The sequence below is a fragment of the Rhinolophus hipposideros genome (genome assembly GCF_964194185.1).
Source record: "Rhinolophus hipposideros genome assembly, chromosome: 9".
Lineage (NCBI taxonomy): Eukaryota > Metazoa > Chordata > Mammalia > Chiroptera > Rhinolophidae > Rhinolophus > Rhinolophus hipposideros.
This window is the reverse complement of record NC_138055.1, coordinates 61,850,417-61,865,471: the sequence shown is the minus strand read 5'-3', so window position 1 is coordinate 61,865,471 and position 15,055 is coordinate 61,850,417. Positions and strand designations below refer to the sequence as shown.

The following is a 15,055-nucleotide window of genomic DNA, read 5'->3' as shown; positions in this document are numbered from 1 at the left end:
TTAAGTGAATTTCCAAAAATCTCAAACCGTGAGTAGCAGGGTTAGCACTCTAATCCAGTTCTCCTGACTCTAAATCCAGTGATCTTTCTCCTATATTAAACCTCTTTCCTGCAATCTGAACTTTGCTGTTACCTTGGCAACAGTGCAGAACACTGAGTGCCTGGAAACCATGATACTACCTTCTCTGTGTGCCACAAAATTAAAAGTATAACTGAGGTCACTTTAGCCATCAATCCCTTTGTCAAATTTCCTTCTTTCTGTGCTTCATCTTAACGTTTGTTAAGCCTGGTGCCCTTGTCACCAAAAGTTCATTTATGATGGGCTTCTGGGCAGATGAATCAGATATGCTGTCTTTTCTGGAATGTTCAGAATGTCCAGCCATTCTGTTTCTCTTAGTCCCAAGGAGGGGACAGGAAGCCTGAGAGCGACCTGTGGCTACTGGAGTGAGGCCTTTTCTGGTACTTGGGCCTCACAGTCTACCTCTGATAGAGCCATTTGCCTCTCAACAGCTCTTGTGAGGTGTGGTTATTAATATTTGGCAAAGGTAAAGGGCCTTTTCCTTCTGTTGGTTTGAGGCAACAAACTTGGTCTTGAGTGGTTTAAATAGGGAACAGTCTTTGTTTTAGAGGAAATAGTCATGCCTCTGGGGCTCACTTTTCATCCATTAACGAAGTTATGAAGAGTTATGTATGATAAGATTCTAAGAAAACTTGAAATATTAGGTCATTTAAGATTTTGTCAGCAGGTGGCACTGCTCTCCTTACTTACCAAATACAGTCTCCAAGAAAATACTGTTCCTAATTCTTTGAGATTGAGCTGCCGGAGTTGTTTATCCACACCCAGATATTTCTCCTCAGTTCCTGTTTGTAGCAGGTTAGTCTACAATATCTGTTCATGCTTTTTAATTTATTTATATCCTCTTTCCACAAAGGATTTGAAATTGTTTACAACATACAGTATACAATAGTAATATATGAGGAAACGGAGACTATGACTTGCAAGAAAGAATGTCATAATTTGATTCTGGGTTACAGGTAGCTGGAGTACACACACACACACACACACACACACACACACATTACTAGGTCTTGGGGTGAATGGGGAGGGAGAATGTCCTTTCTAGGATATGAAATTAAAATGAAACTTCTCACCTAGGATTACTGAAAGCACGTTTCTGTTGTGCTCTTCTCATGTGTCTCCTTTATAATAAGTTATTGCTGTTGTCAAATCTACGCATCACTTTCATTACCCTGCAGCCTCAAGGCTGCACAATCAGCATTCCTAACCTATAAGCTTCAATTTTTCAAGATGCAGGCCTCACCCATGTATTCATCCTACACAGAACGCGCTCCGACAGTCTACATACAAGGCCTTGTCCTGAGCCTTGGGACCACCAGCACGTCCATTAGGTAGGTAGTCTTGGGTGTGCCCAAATCAATTTATGATAAAATTCCCTTCTCTTGGAGAGCTTTTAGCTAGTTGGAGAAAGAAGACCTGCATTTATATTCATTAAAATTAGAGAGCTATTCCAGGCAATGTTCTAATCAAATGCTCACTCTTTGTGATGGGCCTTGGTAGGATTCTAGGATTGTTCTGCTTATATAAAAATAAATTGGTAAATCCCATCTCATTCAAATTTCTAATGGAAAACCACATTAAACCTGCGGCTTCAATACAGTGTGTAAGGAATGGCGTGGTGCGCACTACTAGGGTAGGCTGGAGTGGGGGCTGGCTGGGCGAGTCCCTCGGGATCTCCGCCACGCAGCCCCCGGGTACTTGGCGGTGACTAACCTGAAGGGCCAGTCTCACTCCGCCCACTGTTGTCGGAGGTTGGGTGAGGATGGGGGTGGGGGGGGCGGGGCCGGGCGGGGGGCTCCAGGGAGCCAACCCCGGGAGTCAGGCTCCGAGGCTGGGGGCCCGACTTCCCACGCCAACGAGAGGTGGCAGCGGTCGCACCGCCGGCTTTGTGGCGCGCGCGGGTTCCACCGAGGCTGGCGTGGAGGCGGGGCCGGGTACAGCCGTCCACCGCGCCCGCACTCGGCCGGCCGGGCCCCGGGTGCCCCGCATGGCCAGCCCGGCGGGGTCTGGCTTCCCCGCGCGCACCAACAGCCGCCTGGACGCGTTCCTGCGGAGGCACCTGGCCCCCGAGGTCTACGATGCCGTCCGCGCCTACGAGCCGTGCATTGTGGCGTCCGACTCCGAGAAGCACACCTTGAAGTACGTGGTCCTCGGCGACCGGCTCATCTACCTGACTGAGAACCCGCCCAAGTCCATCCGGCGAGTGGTGGCGCTGCGGGACGTGGTGGCCATTGAGCTGGTGAGGAGCGCGAGCGGGCAGGCGGACTCGACAACCCCCTCCTTGGGCCCCCCCATCCCAGCCCTCGTGCCCCTGGACTCCCGTACTTAATTTACTTCGGTACTAGCAGCCACATAGGGAAACCGGATAGCTGTATGCAGTCCGAATAAAGATGCCTTGCCGGTTCTCTCCGCGTGTACCGGTCAACCCCCGTGTCCCAAATAGGGCTACAGATTTGAGAACATAGCTCTCCATCAAAAGTATACTTGCAAGTCATTCCTTCGTTCATTAAGCACCTACCAGGCACTGCGCTAGATACTGAGGATGCAAAAATGAAATAGGGCTCCTTCCGAGAAGCTGTTGTGGAAGAGGCAGAAAGTCAACAGCAATGAAAATAAATGCCATGTGGTGAGTGCTGTTCTGCCTTGTTGCCTTTTCTATCTCCAGCACGTAGAGCGTGTTAGGTGCTCACTATGAATGAATGAATGAATGCGTGCATTAAGGAGATGCCCACAGGATATCTGGCAATCTCAGGTGGGTCACTTGATCCAAACTGGGCTCAGGTCATGCTGGAAAAACTTCCTAAAAGGCCTGTCATCAGAGTGGAGCCTTGAAGGAGATACAATCTGGCACCGCCGTGCCCTGTCCCAGTTTTTAGTGTGCTGCTACTGTGTCCCGTTCCTCGGAATAGATTTACCTTACAAACCAGCAACAGATTGGAAGCAGTCTCCTCTCCGATTACTGTTTTTCCCTTTGTCTGAGCTGCTGTCCAGGTGTGTTCTTCCTTTTTCCACTGGGGACAGGTGTCTAGCCTCGGGTTTTTTCCCCCCCCTTTTGTCTGAGTCACTGCGAACCCCAAGGGAGAGGCTGGTGAGACTCTTGAATGGGCTGTTTTGCCAAGAGAACCATAGCTTGTTTGGAACACGTCTGTAAGAAAAGAATAAAATTAAATGAAAAAAATATGCTTTTTTTTTTCCTACTTAAAATACCTCTGTGGGATATCACTGTGCAAATTTATTTGCTTCTTTTTTCTATTTTTGAATAAAAGTCGGAAGTAAAACTACCTTTTTCCTCACTGCCACCATTTCATTATCTAAAATGAAAAAAATTAAATTTACCTTACCAAATGTTGTAAAAAACATTAAATGCTTAGCTTTTTCTAGTATCTGGTAAACACTTGGTGTTCTGACAAAAGTAATAATTTTAGGACATTGTTACTCTTCTCAACAAGAGACAGTAAACATATTTCAGTAGTTGTTACATATCTTTCCTTTTGAGCTGGCAGAATCTGAAAACTACGGGCACTACGGTAAAGCTCCCTAGGCCCCACGGCCCCCAACCAAAAATTCTACAAAAACGCATACCAACTTATTTGGTCATATTTTATGTACCAAATTTACCTGTCGGGCATACAGAAGAATGTGTATGCCTATGAAAGTGCTAAACGAGTCTAAGATTTCAGGACTGTTGACAGACTAAATGTCCATCTTGCCCAATATAGTTTAACTTTGGTTAAAGTTCTGGTAGGCAGATTAATGGCCCCCAAAAGATATCCTCAGAACCTGTTAACATATTACATGGAAAAGGAGAATTCAACTTGCAGATGGAATTAAGATTGTTTGCCATTATACTTAGGTGACTTTAAAATAGGGAGATTATTTTGGATTATCTGGGTGGGCCCAATGTAAACACAACATCCTTAAAAATGGACAAAGGAGGCAGAAGAAGGGTCAGTGGCAGAGTGGTGCAGCTGGAAGACTTACTGGTTTTGAAGGTGGAAAGTGGCTACAGGCTGAAGAATGTGGGCAGTCTCTAGAAGCTGGACAAGGCAAGGAATCAGGTTTGAGCTTCTAGAAGGAATGCAGTCCTGCTGGCACTTGATTTTAGCCCAGTGAGACCGGTTTCAGACTTCTGGCCTCCAATACTGTAAGAGAATACATCTGTGTTGTCTCACGCCACCAAGTTTGTGGTAATGTATTCAATAGCAATAGGAAATGAACACAGAAGTATTCCCTAGTATGGTGTTTTAAAATGGGTAATTGTTTGAAAAAAAATTTGCTTCAGTGAGAAATATAATCATGCCAAGCACAAATTCCTTAACAAACTTTTATTTCTGAGTTTTTACAAACTAGTTCTAGGGTTCGGATTATAGTATGGTGACTTGTATAATCTCCATAGGATGTGTGAATAATGGGTGTGCAGAATTAATAACCACAGATGTAGTGGAATAGTCATCCCCCTATGAGCACTCTGTCCTTTTTTGAAAAAAACTTTTACTTATTTAAGTGTGTTTTTCCAGGACCCATCAGCTCCAAGTCAAGTAGTTGTTTCAATCTAGTTGTGGAGGGTGCAGCTCACAGTGGCCCATGCGGGGCTCGAACCAGCAACCTTGGTGTTAAGAGCACCGCATTCTAACCAACTGAGCTAACTGGCCACCTGGGAGCACTCTGTCCTTACTTAACACCACGATGCGTAGAATGTTCCTGATTTCTGTGTCATATCTCATGTAGTTGTCCTCCTGTCAACTCCATGATTTCAATGCCAGGCAGCTTTGCTTTTTACAACTAGTTCCTCCTTCCTTGAAAGATAAACTTTTCTTTCTACTAGGGTGCTGTCCTCTTTCTCAGGCCATCTCTTTAAATAGCCTTTTCCATTCTCAATGGTTTTCTCATTTTACAGTACAAGTTTGTCTTCTTGTTATTTCATTTTCAGTTGGCTCAGGTTCCCCTTCTGTCTTTGTTCTTATTATCATGTCAGTAAAACGCCTAAGTAAACCAGTCCTTTATTTCTCTGGGCCCCTTGCTCCACATCAGGCTGGATTCCTCTATTTAGTTCACGTCACTTGTCACAGTTACCCTTCAGAAAAAAATTGTGCAAATATACACATAAAATTCCATTCTCTCCCTAAGAGAAAACAACTGAAGGTAACAGCAATGAAAAGACTAGAACTGGGATTGAATACAAGTGAGATTTCCTTAACATCAAAGATGAGCTTAAAGTGCACGTGGAGATCTCAGTAGGTGTTTGATATGGTTCATCTCCTAAAAGAAAGAGTTTCTCAGGTTGTGTGGGCAGAGCTGTTATAAAAAAGGGTGACGTTTCCCGTAAAAGTTACTTTTGACGTTATTCTCTGGAGTTCTGCTCTTGTATGCACCAAAACACTATTCTTCCCATGCTTCAGTGGAGGTGGGTGGGAGAACGTCAGAGAGAATTTCTTAACATCCACGTTTTCCTCAAATTCCTTCTGCTTAAAATATTCAGTATTCCAAGGTGGTGTATTTTCAGGTAGCATATTCTGAACCCTGTCACTTCTAAAATATATCCAACTGTGACCTTTCTAATGCCTTTTTCTGGTGCTCCTTGTCCAACCTCTTAACTAGGCTACTGATATTGCCTCCAAACTGATTCCTTTCCACATTGCAGTTGGGATCTCTTAAAACGTAAGTTGTAAATTAAATTGTCACTCTTCTGTTTGAGAGTCTCTGAGCTCGCAAACTCCTTATTACCTATAAGAGCCTCTGTGATTTGACCCCTCTCTCTGACTGACTTCCTACCAGTCTTCTCTGAGCTCTTTATGCTCTCCCACCATGCCTCAGTACCTTTGCACTTGCCATCCTACCTGGAACACTCTTCCTTCAGATCCTCAGAGGCTTGATTCCTTCTTGGCAGTTGTGTTTCCAAATTCAGCATCATCTCCACAGGGATACCTTCCATGACCACCTGGTCTAAAGTACCATTCCCCCATCACACACTTACCATATCTGTTTGTTTCAAAGCACTTATCACTATCTGCATTACAAGATTAACCTTTTTAATGATTCATTACCCATCTCCCATTGTAAATGTAGGCTCCCTGTCCTATTCATCCTGTGATACTGTATACTATTCCCTGATACATAGTAGATGGTCAAAAATTATCTGTCAATTGGAAGAATAAATGAATGGATGCTTAGGTCCATTATACACTCTACCTCTTAGCAAGGGAGATCATATTTCCTTATTTTCAAGTATTGAGGGACTGTGGAGACTTGACAACTCATCACACTGGCCAGAATTACACAGCCAGTTAGTGGCACAACCAGAGTAATTCTCACAGGTCTCCTGATGCTCAGGTTCAGCTCTCGTCATGCTCCTTTTGTTTTTTTATGATTTGATTCCTATATTGTTTACCTGTGTTATGCATTTTGAGAGGTAGTAAGAGTTACGTAAGACGAGACCATATTATGGATGCTTCTTTTCTTCTTTAGCTTTCTTTCTCTGTTTTGACTCATTTGTAATATTTCAAAGCTTTCACTGTAGGAGGCAGAAAGAGGTGACAAATGCTTACCATCCATTTTGGCTTCTTCTTAGTATTTTGTTCACACAGAATAGTTTGAATATTGCATTCAAGTCTGAGGAATGCTGTAAGGGCAGGCATTTCGTTAATCTGATTCACTGCTGTCTTCCCAGTGACTAGAATGACAGTAAATTAGTCAGGATAGTTTAGGTTAAGCGGCACACTAACAAACAAGCCCAAAGTCTCAGTGCTTTAACACAACATAGAGTCGATGTCTTATTTAAGCTACTTGTCTATCATGGATTAGCAAAGGGTTCTCTTCATCTTAGTCACAAGATACGTGATACCTAGTTACACATCTTCGTATCAAAGGCTTTCTCACAGCACTTGCTTGCTTAATCACCGTGACAAAGAGAAATTAACTCAGTAAATTATACACTGGGTTTTAAACTTCAACCCAGAGGTAACATACGTCACCTCTCACATTTTACTAGCCAGAGTCAGGCTCATGACCACACCTAGCCTACAAGCGGGCAGGAAAATGTGATCCTATCATATGTGCATTCCATGTGTCTGGAAAAGAGAACAGGAATATCTGAATGGCTCTAAGGCCTACTTCAAATTGCTGACATTTCACTGAGGGCATACAATACGTCACCCAGCTGCTCTTCTAAATCCTTAATTTGGAACTTCTTTATCCTTATAACAAGCCCAGATAATGTTAACTGTTTTACAGATGAGGAAACTGAAGTACAGAGAATTTGAGAAGTTTGCCCAAGGTCATCCACTTGTGGCATGAACCAGAATTTGAACCCACATAGTCTGGCTTGACTGACTATCCAGAAAACTCTAAGCTCTTTGAAAACAAACTCTATCTTATATTTTGTATGTTTCAATTCTGCACTTTGCTGTAAGAACTCAAAAATATCCATGATGAATTGAACTGAAAAAAATTGAAACTAGATAACCAACTGCTGAAAGCTTAGGGTTCTTTTGTTCTCTGAAATTAAAGCTGATAGAAAAAAACCTGAATCACAACTCTGAAACCAAGACTAAGGGATAAGGTAAATACGGAATTGTTAATAAAATATTGGAAAACAAGAAATAATCTCCTTGCACTTTGAAAGTAGTATTTTAATATAAATAAGAGTAAATAAGTTCCAGTAGCAAATACAAATATGGATAAAAAAGATATGACACATTCATACTGACATATTCTTAGAGATTTTTAGTCAAAGAAGTTAGGGATATTCTCAGATAAAGCCTTATTCATTTGAGATAATAACAAAAAGGAGCATTCTCTTCTCTCCCAAAATGCCCCTTGCTGCTACCATCAGAGACAAATATTAGCTGAGTGGACCATGAATCTGGCTCAGTATTGCATTCCTGAGGTTCTTATGAACAATCAAATGTCATTAATTATAAACGATGTCTATTGGATATGTACTATGTGCCAGCCTTGTGTCAAACACTTTAAATGGATTATCTCATTTAATCTTCTTCTATAAGGAAGGTAATATTCTCTTTTTTTATAGATGGGAAGACTGGCAGAAAAAGGGTAAATACTTGCACAAGGTCAGTGTATTCAGGAAACATCTGAGCTGAATGTAAACTTCGGTCTTTTGACCTCAGAGCCAGCATTCTTTCACCACTATGCACATAATAACCACTGGCTTTCTGCGGATTTGTGGTATTTCTTTAAAAGTTCTTAGGTTTTGCAATAGGAACAACATAGTTACCTCAGTATGCAGAGTGCATAGTTCCTGGGCAGTGGTTGTCAGGAAGGAGGGGACGAAGTGGTAAACACCATTTTTATTCTCCAACACCATCTCTCTGTGTTCAAGGTTGTTCTTCAAAGCTGAGACTGGTGTCATTGCTGCTGAGGTTCAAGGACAGGTTTGGCTGAAAAGACCCAGGTGGGATGTAGCACCCTTTTCACCAGGCCAAGCCTTGAAAGCTTTTTCTCTTTCAGTCTTTCTTAGCTGTGGCTCGTGGCCCTGAGGCAATGACTTTTCAAGCCTAATATTGAAATAGTCTAAGGAGCCTCCAATATTATGATGAGGCAGTGCCCAATTCTCCAAACGGCTAATTTCTTTTGAAATATGTGGGTGGATCAGTCATGCCAGCAATAGTCATAGATTACAAAAGTAGCTCATCTACTCAGACTACCTTAGGGATTGGTGCGCCATAGCCCAGGTAGAGTATAATGGAAAACACACACACACACACACACACACACACACACAAAACCACTGGTGGAGACTGCAATGAGTTGAATTATGACAGTGGAAAAATTTGCCAAATGCTCAATGTAAAAAATAGCTTCTACTTAGGAGTAAGCTTATGTACAGTGTGACATAGGTAATTGCTAATGTAATTGAGGGAAATCCATTTAAGATACCTCCATATATTCATTGGCCACTTCATCAGTAAATTGAATCTTTTGGGTTTACCATTGCTCCTCCTTCATATTCCCTCTGAAATACTCCTAGAATAGGTAACTCGTTAAATTGCAATTTGAGTGAATTAATTTATTACTTGCTTTCCTCTCTTTGTGAGACACTGTAGAGTTAGAGCTTGCTGTACAGAAAGAAAGTTAGGTCTTGAAAGGTCAAAGGAAGTTGAAAGATATCTCACAATTTAGCACTTTTTGGGTCTTATTTCCACGATCTAATGTCCCATTAAGTAAAGTGATCTCCAAACTGTAACCCAGACCATGAGAGCTACCTTCAGTTTCTCCCTTTTCGCTTTTCCTCTGGTTTATGTTTTCTTTCCACACTGTAAAGTTCTATTGAACAGATGTTAGATTTCCTATGGAGCATTCTACCAATGTTTTGAATTACTAGGGACTATAAATTTATAAATGAATAAACAGTGGTTACCTCCTTTTGAGTATCTCATAATTTGGAGAGGAAGGCAAGCAGAGGGGAAAGAAGAAAAACAGTTACAAGCAGATCATTATAATGAAACATGAAAACAGATATAATAAACAGAGTATGGAAGAAACATGTTTTATTGGGGGCGGAGGGATGAATGGGCAAATGTTCACGGAGGAAGGAAGTAACTTTTGAGCTTGGCCTTGAAGGACGTATAGTAGTTTCTATGCAGAAAAAAAGGGCAAGTGTTTCCAAAAGGAGGGAGCAGCATATGCTTGATTAACTTTCTACAATTTGTCTAAACCCAAATCAGTGGAACAGAGGAGAGCCCTGTTTCAGTAAAGGCCACATAGCTTTTCTGTTTTTAGTTATCCTTTACAGTTTGTTCAAACTAGGATCCTATCAAGAATCACACATTACATTCATTGGATTGTCATCTCTCTTTTGTTAACTTTTTCTTAAGGAAAATTTCAAGCATAAACAAACTAGAATAACAAATACAATGCCAAATGCCCATCACCAGCTTTGGTAATTATCAACACCTAGCTGATCATGTTGTATCTATACTCCATCCAAGTTTCCCCCCTGAAGGATTATTTTAAAGCAATTCTCAAACATCTTATTTCATCCACAGACACTTCAGTATATTGTATCTCTAAGGGCAGTTTTTAAAAAGTCACCATAATGCCATTATCACACCTAAAAAGTTAACAATAATTCCTTGGTAACATTAAATATTCAGTCAATGTTCAAATTTCCCCACTTGCTCAAAAGTATCCTTTTACAGTGGGAGTATTTGAATTAGGATCTAAATAATGTCCATACATTGTGTTTGTTTGTCTCCAAATCCTTCTTTAATACATGACAGGTCTTCCTTCCTCCTCATTTTTTCTGTCATTTATTTGCTGGAGAAATCAGGTCACTTGTTCTGGAGAATCGCCCATGTTCTGGATCTGCCTGACTGTGTCTCTGTGGAGACACACATTACTCTAATCCCTATATTTCCTATAAACTGGATGGTAGGATGCAGGTTCAATTTTTTGGCAACACTACTCATAGCTAGTGCTGTACTTCTATTACATTACATCAGTCGTCACATACCATCTTTTGCCTCTCTTTTTGTGATGGTCGGATAGATCTATGGATTGTTGTCTCTTACATCCCTTTTTAAACAAAAACTATCACCGTTCTCCCCCCTCTTTTTATATGCTTTGTTAAAGAGATGGCCCAAACTTTTTGTAAAATGTCTTTCCTCTGGATTTGTTGATTGTTTCTTCCTGGTGCTAGTTTACTTAGGATACATTTTTTTAAATTAAAATATAATTGACATACACCATTATATTAGTTTCAGGTGTACAACATAATGATTTGTATACATTGCAATATGATCACCACAATAAGTCTAGTTAGTATCATTTGTCCCCACGCAAAGTTACAAATTTTTTTTTGTATTGAGAACTTTTAAGATTTACTTTATTAGCAACATTCAAATTTGCAATATATTATTATTAATAGTCACTATGCTGTATATTACATACCTATGACTTATTTTATATTTGGAAGTTGAGAACACATATTTTAATCAGAGCTTATCATAACCAAATTCTTCCTTATTTGTCATCACTTCTTAACAGAGAAACTAACTTGGTAAATTAAAAAAACAAAAACAAAAAAATCCAACTTCTGGGCCGGCCCGGTGGCTCAGGCAGTTAGAGCTCCCTGCTCCTAACTCCGAAGGCTGCCGGTTCGATTCCCACATGGGCCAGTGGGCTCTCAACCACAAGGTTGCCGGTTCAACTCTTCAAGTCCCTCAAGGGATGGTGAGCAGCGCCCCCTGCAACTAACAATGGCAATTGGACCTGGAGCTGAGCTGCGCCCTCCACAACTAAGACTGAAAAGACAACAACTTGAAGCTGAACCGCACCCTACACAACTAAGACTGAAAGGACAACAACTTGACTTGGAAAAAAGTCCTGGAAGTACACACTGTTCCCCAATAAAGTCCTGTTCCCCTTCCCCAATAAAAAAAAAAAAAAAAAAATCCAACTTCCCTACTGAATATGGAATAGACCAGGTGGTAAATGAAGGGATCAGAGCAATACTAATAATAATCTCTCAAACCCATATTTTCTAAATAGGAAAAAATCAACCTCATGGAAGTCAGGTTTCATCATGCGTTAATACTTCATTTAGCATTTGCTTGCATAAGCGAGGTAACTGAATGTAAATGTTTGTGCAGAAGTTGTTTGTTATATCTATAACAATCTCCAGTGCCTTTTAATCTTTTCTATATGTGTCTGGATTTTGTTTGTAAGCATTTTGTTGAGCAATTTTACATCTAAATTCACAAGAAATATTGGTCTGTAGTTTTCTTGTGATGTCTTTGTCTAGTTTTGGTATCAGGATAATATGGGAAGTGTTCCATCCTCCTCTACTTTCTGGAAGGGTTTTGAAGGGTTTTGAAGGATTGGTGTTAATTCTTTTTTTTTTTTTTAAGGAGGGTACAGCTCACAGTGGCCCATGTGGGGATTAAACCAACAACCTTGTTGTTATTAGCACCACGCTCTAACCAACCTAAGCTAGCCAACCACCCAATTCTTTAAATATTTCATAGAATTCACCAGTTAAACCATGTGTCCTGTACCTTTGTGGGAAGTTTTTTTGGTTACTAATTCAATCTCTTATAGCTCTCTTCATATTGCTGTTATAGGTCTATTCATCTTTTCTATATCTCTTGAGTTAGTTTTGGTAATTCATGTCTTTTTAGGACTTTGTTAAGTTCATCTAGGCAATCTGATTTGTTGATAATCAATTGTTCTTGGTATTCCCTTATACTACTTTTTATTTCTATAAGGTTGGTAGTAATGTCCCCTCTTTCATTCCTGATTTTAGTAATTTGAGTCTTGTCTCTTTTTCTTGGTCAATCTTGTTGAAGGATTGTCAATTATATTGATCTTTTCAAAGAACCAACTTTTGGTTTTGTTGATTTTTTAAAATTAGTTTCAGGTATACAAAACAATGTAATAGACATTTATCATTTATATCCCTCACACTACTACCCCTCTGACATTGCACACAGCCATTACATTTCCACTGCCTCTATTCCTAATGCTGTACTCCACTTCTTGAAACTATATATATATAAAATTTTAGTTGACATTTTCTTTATTGTTTTTCTTTTCACTATTTCATCTCTAATATTTATGGGGGGTAATGAAGCTATAACTATTACTGTTGAGCTTGTTTTTCCTTTTCAATTCTTTCAGTTTGTGCTTCATGTAGTTTTGGGTTCTGCTCCTAGGTACATATATGTTATAATTTCTTGAAAGATTGACCCTTTTTCATTATAAATTGTCCTTTTTTTTTTCTCTAGTGAGATATTTTGCATTAAAGTCTTTATTTTGTCTCATAGTATAGCCACTTCAGTTCCCTTTTGCTTACCATTTGCATGGTACATCTTTTCACTCCTTTTACTTTCAACTTGTTTGTGTCTTTGAATCTAAAGTGGGTCTCTTATAATAGTATATAGTTAAATCATTTTTTAAAATCTATTCTTTTGACCTCTGATTTTATTGGAGTGTTTAATTCAGTTACAGAGTTGTAATTTCTGACAGATTAGGGTTTACATATGTTATTTTGCTATTTTCTATATTTTTTTTGTCTTTTTGTTGTTTCTCTGCTCCTCCATTACTGTCTTTTTTTGTGTTTAAATAAATATTTTCCAGTATACAATTTTAATTCTCTTGTGATTTCTTTTACTATATATTTTGGAGTTTTTAAATTAGTGTTTGCCCTGGGGATTACAATGAACATTCTAATTTATAACAATCCAGTTCAGATTAATTTCAGATTTAATTTCAATAGTATATAAAATTTTTGTTTTGATATAGCTCCATTCTCCCCTCCTTTGTGCTGTTATTATCATACAAATTATAGTTTATACATTGTGCGCCCATCAACACAGATTATTGCTTTATGCAGTTGTCTTTTAAATTAGGACAAAAGAGTTACAAACAACAAATACATTTAACTGTCTTTTATTTTTACCTGTGCAGTTTCTTTATCAGCGCTCTTTGTTTCTTCATGTGGCTGCAAGTTACTGTCTAGTGTCCTTTCATTTCAGCCTGAAAAACTCCATTCAGTATTTATTGTGGGTTTGCTAGTACCAGTACTTTTTAGAAAGTATAAATCCTTTGGGCTATTGATATTGAATTCTTTACAAGGAATGCTCTTAACAAAATGCATAGGTAAATTACATATTTACATAAACATACTGTTCTCCCCTAAAACAGGACTCTGCAGATGCTCTTTGCCTGCATCTTTGTAAAATAAGCCCACCCGATTCTTCCTGATAGTGTAAATCACATTTCTTGAAATACAGTTATTAGCAAAGTTAAGTTTTAATACTTTAAAGTTATAATCAAGTTTTGTATTTAAAAATACATGTATTGTTCAAGCTGAAAGGGACTAGAACCGATTCATTTTACACATGAGGAAGCCAAAGTCAAAGGAGATTAAGAAACTTGACCAGTTACGGTGCTGGTTACTAGTGGAGGCCAGACTAGAAGAGGGTTTCCCCAACATTCCAAATTTCTGTCAAGACACTGACTGTGATTACCTAGTTTGGTCATGATGTACTTAATAATTAGGGCATAAAACAATGAAGTGGTCTGTAAGAATTTAATTAGAATAATTTATACTAATTAGATTGCTTTCTGCTTGATAGCTTTCCTTGAGGACACTTTAGTACCTTCCAACTCAGAAATCTGATTTCCAAGTGATTTCAATCCTATCTTTGTACATTAATTTATATCAAGTTCCTTTTTTAGGCTTTCTTAATTCGAGTTTCTCTTTCATGTTTCAATCCCTCTTTGATGTCAAGCCTTTGAAAGGAACTCTGTAGGTGGGCAATTCATGAGAATGCATAAAAAATGAGAACCACCTGAGCAAAATGGGTCAATTTAGTAATTTAAAAATTTGGAAATTTTGAGGGGTGTGTGGTATTTTTTATCTATTAATCATGTTTGTATAATAGAGTCTTTCTACTTAAACTTTGTCTCACAGTAAGGATACAAAAGGCCACCTCATCATAACGTTGTCCTGTCTCATAATAGAAGCAACTTTATTTTTAGACCCATAGTATGTTAGTTTCTTGATATATATGTATATTTTCTACGTTGTGTGTCATAAGAGCACAGGCTTCATTTTGAATCTCTGGTCTGCCACTTACTAGCAACCTTGGACAGGCCACTTGACTCTCTGAGTCTCAGGGTCCTCATATTCCCTTGTAAAATGGGAATACCGTGTTTCCCTGAAAATAAGACCTAGCTGGACGTTCAGTTCTAATGCGTCTTTTGGAGCAAAAATTAATATATTAAGACCTGAAAAAAAAAAAAAAAAAAAAAAAGACCTGGTCTTATTTTAATATAAGACCGGGTACAATACAATACAATAAATACAATACAATACAATACAATACAATACAATACAATACAATACCCGGGTCTTATATAATAATATATACAACGTAATACCGGGTCTTATATTAATTTTTGCTCCAAAAGACGTATGAGAGCTGATGGTCCGGCTAGGTCTTATTTTCAGGGA

General features: G+C 39.2%; 2 protein-coding genes across 2 annotated transcripts in view; one reads left to right on the top strand and one right to left on the bottom strand.

Moving 5' to 3' along the window:
• Nucleotides 1–3,045, bottom strand: part of XPOT (exportin for tRNA) — a 42,901-nt gene extending 39,856 nt beyond the window's left edge. Inside the window, exon 1 of the mRNA XM_081060582.1 lies at nt 2,994–3,045. The gene's annotated coding sequence lies outside the window, so the exon portion shown is untranslated. The remainder of the gene's footprint in view (nt 1–2,993) is intronic.
• Nucleotides 1,874–15,055, top strand: part of LOC308502618 (uncharacterized protein C12orf56) — a 68,253-nt gene continuing 55,071 nt past the window's right edge. The window contains exon 1 of the mRNA XM_081060588.1: nt 1,874–2,317. Within this exon, the coding sequence (XP_080916714.1) occupies nt 2,066–2,317 (252 nt within the window). The 5' untranslated portion in view covers nt 1,874–2,065. The remainder of the gene's footprint in view (nt 2,318–15,055) is intronic.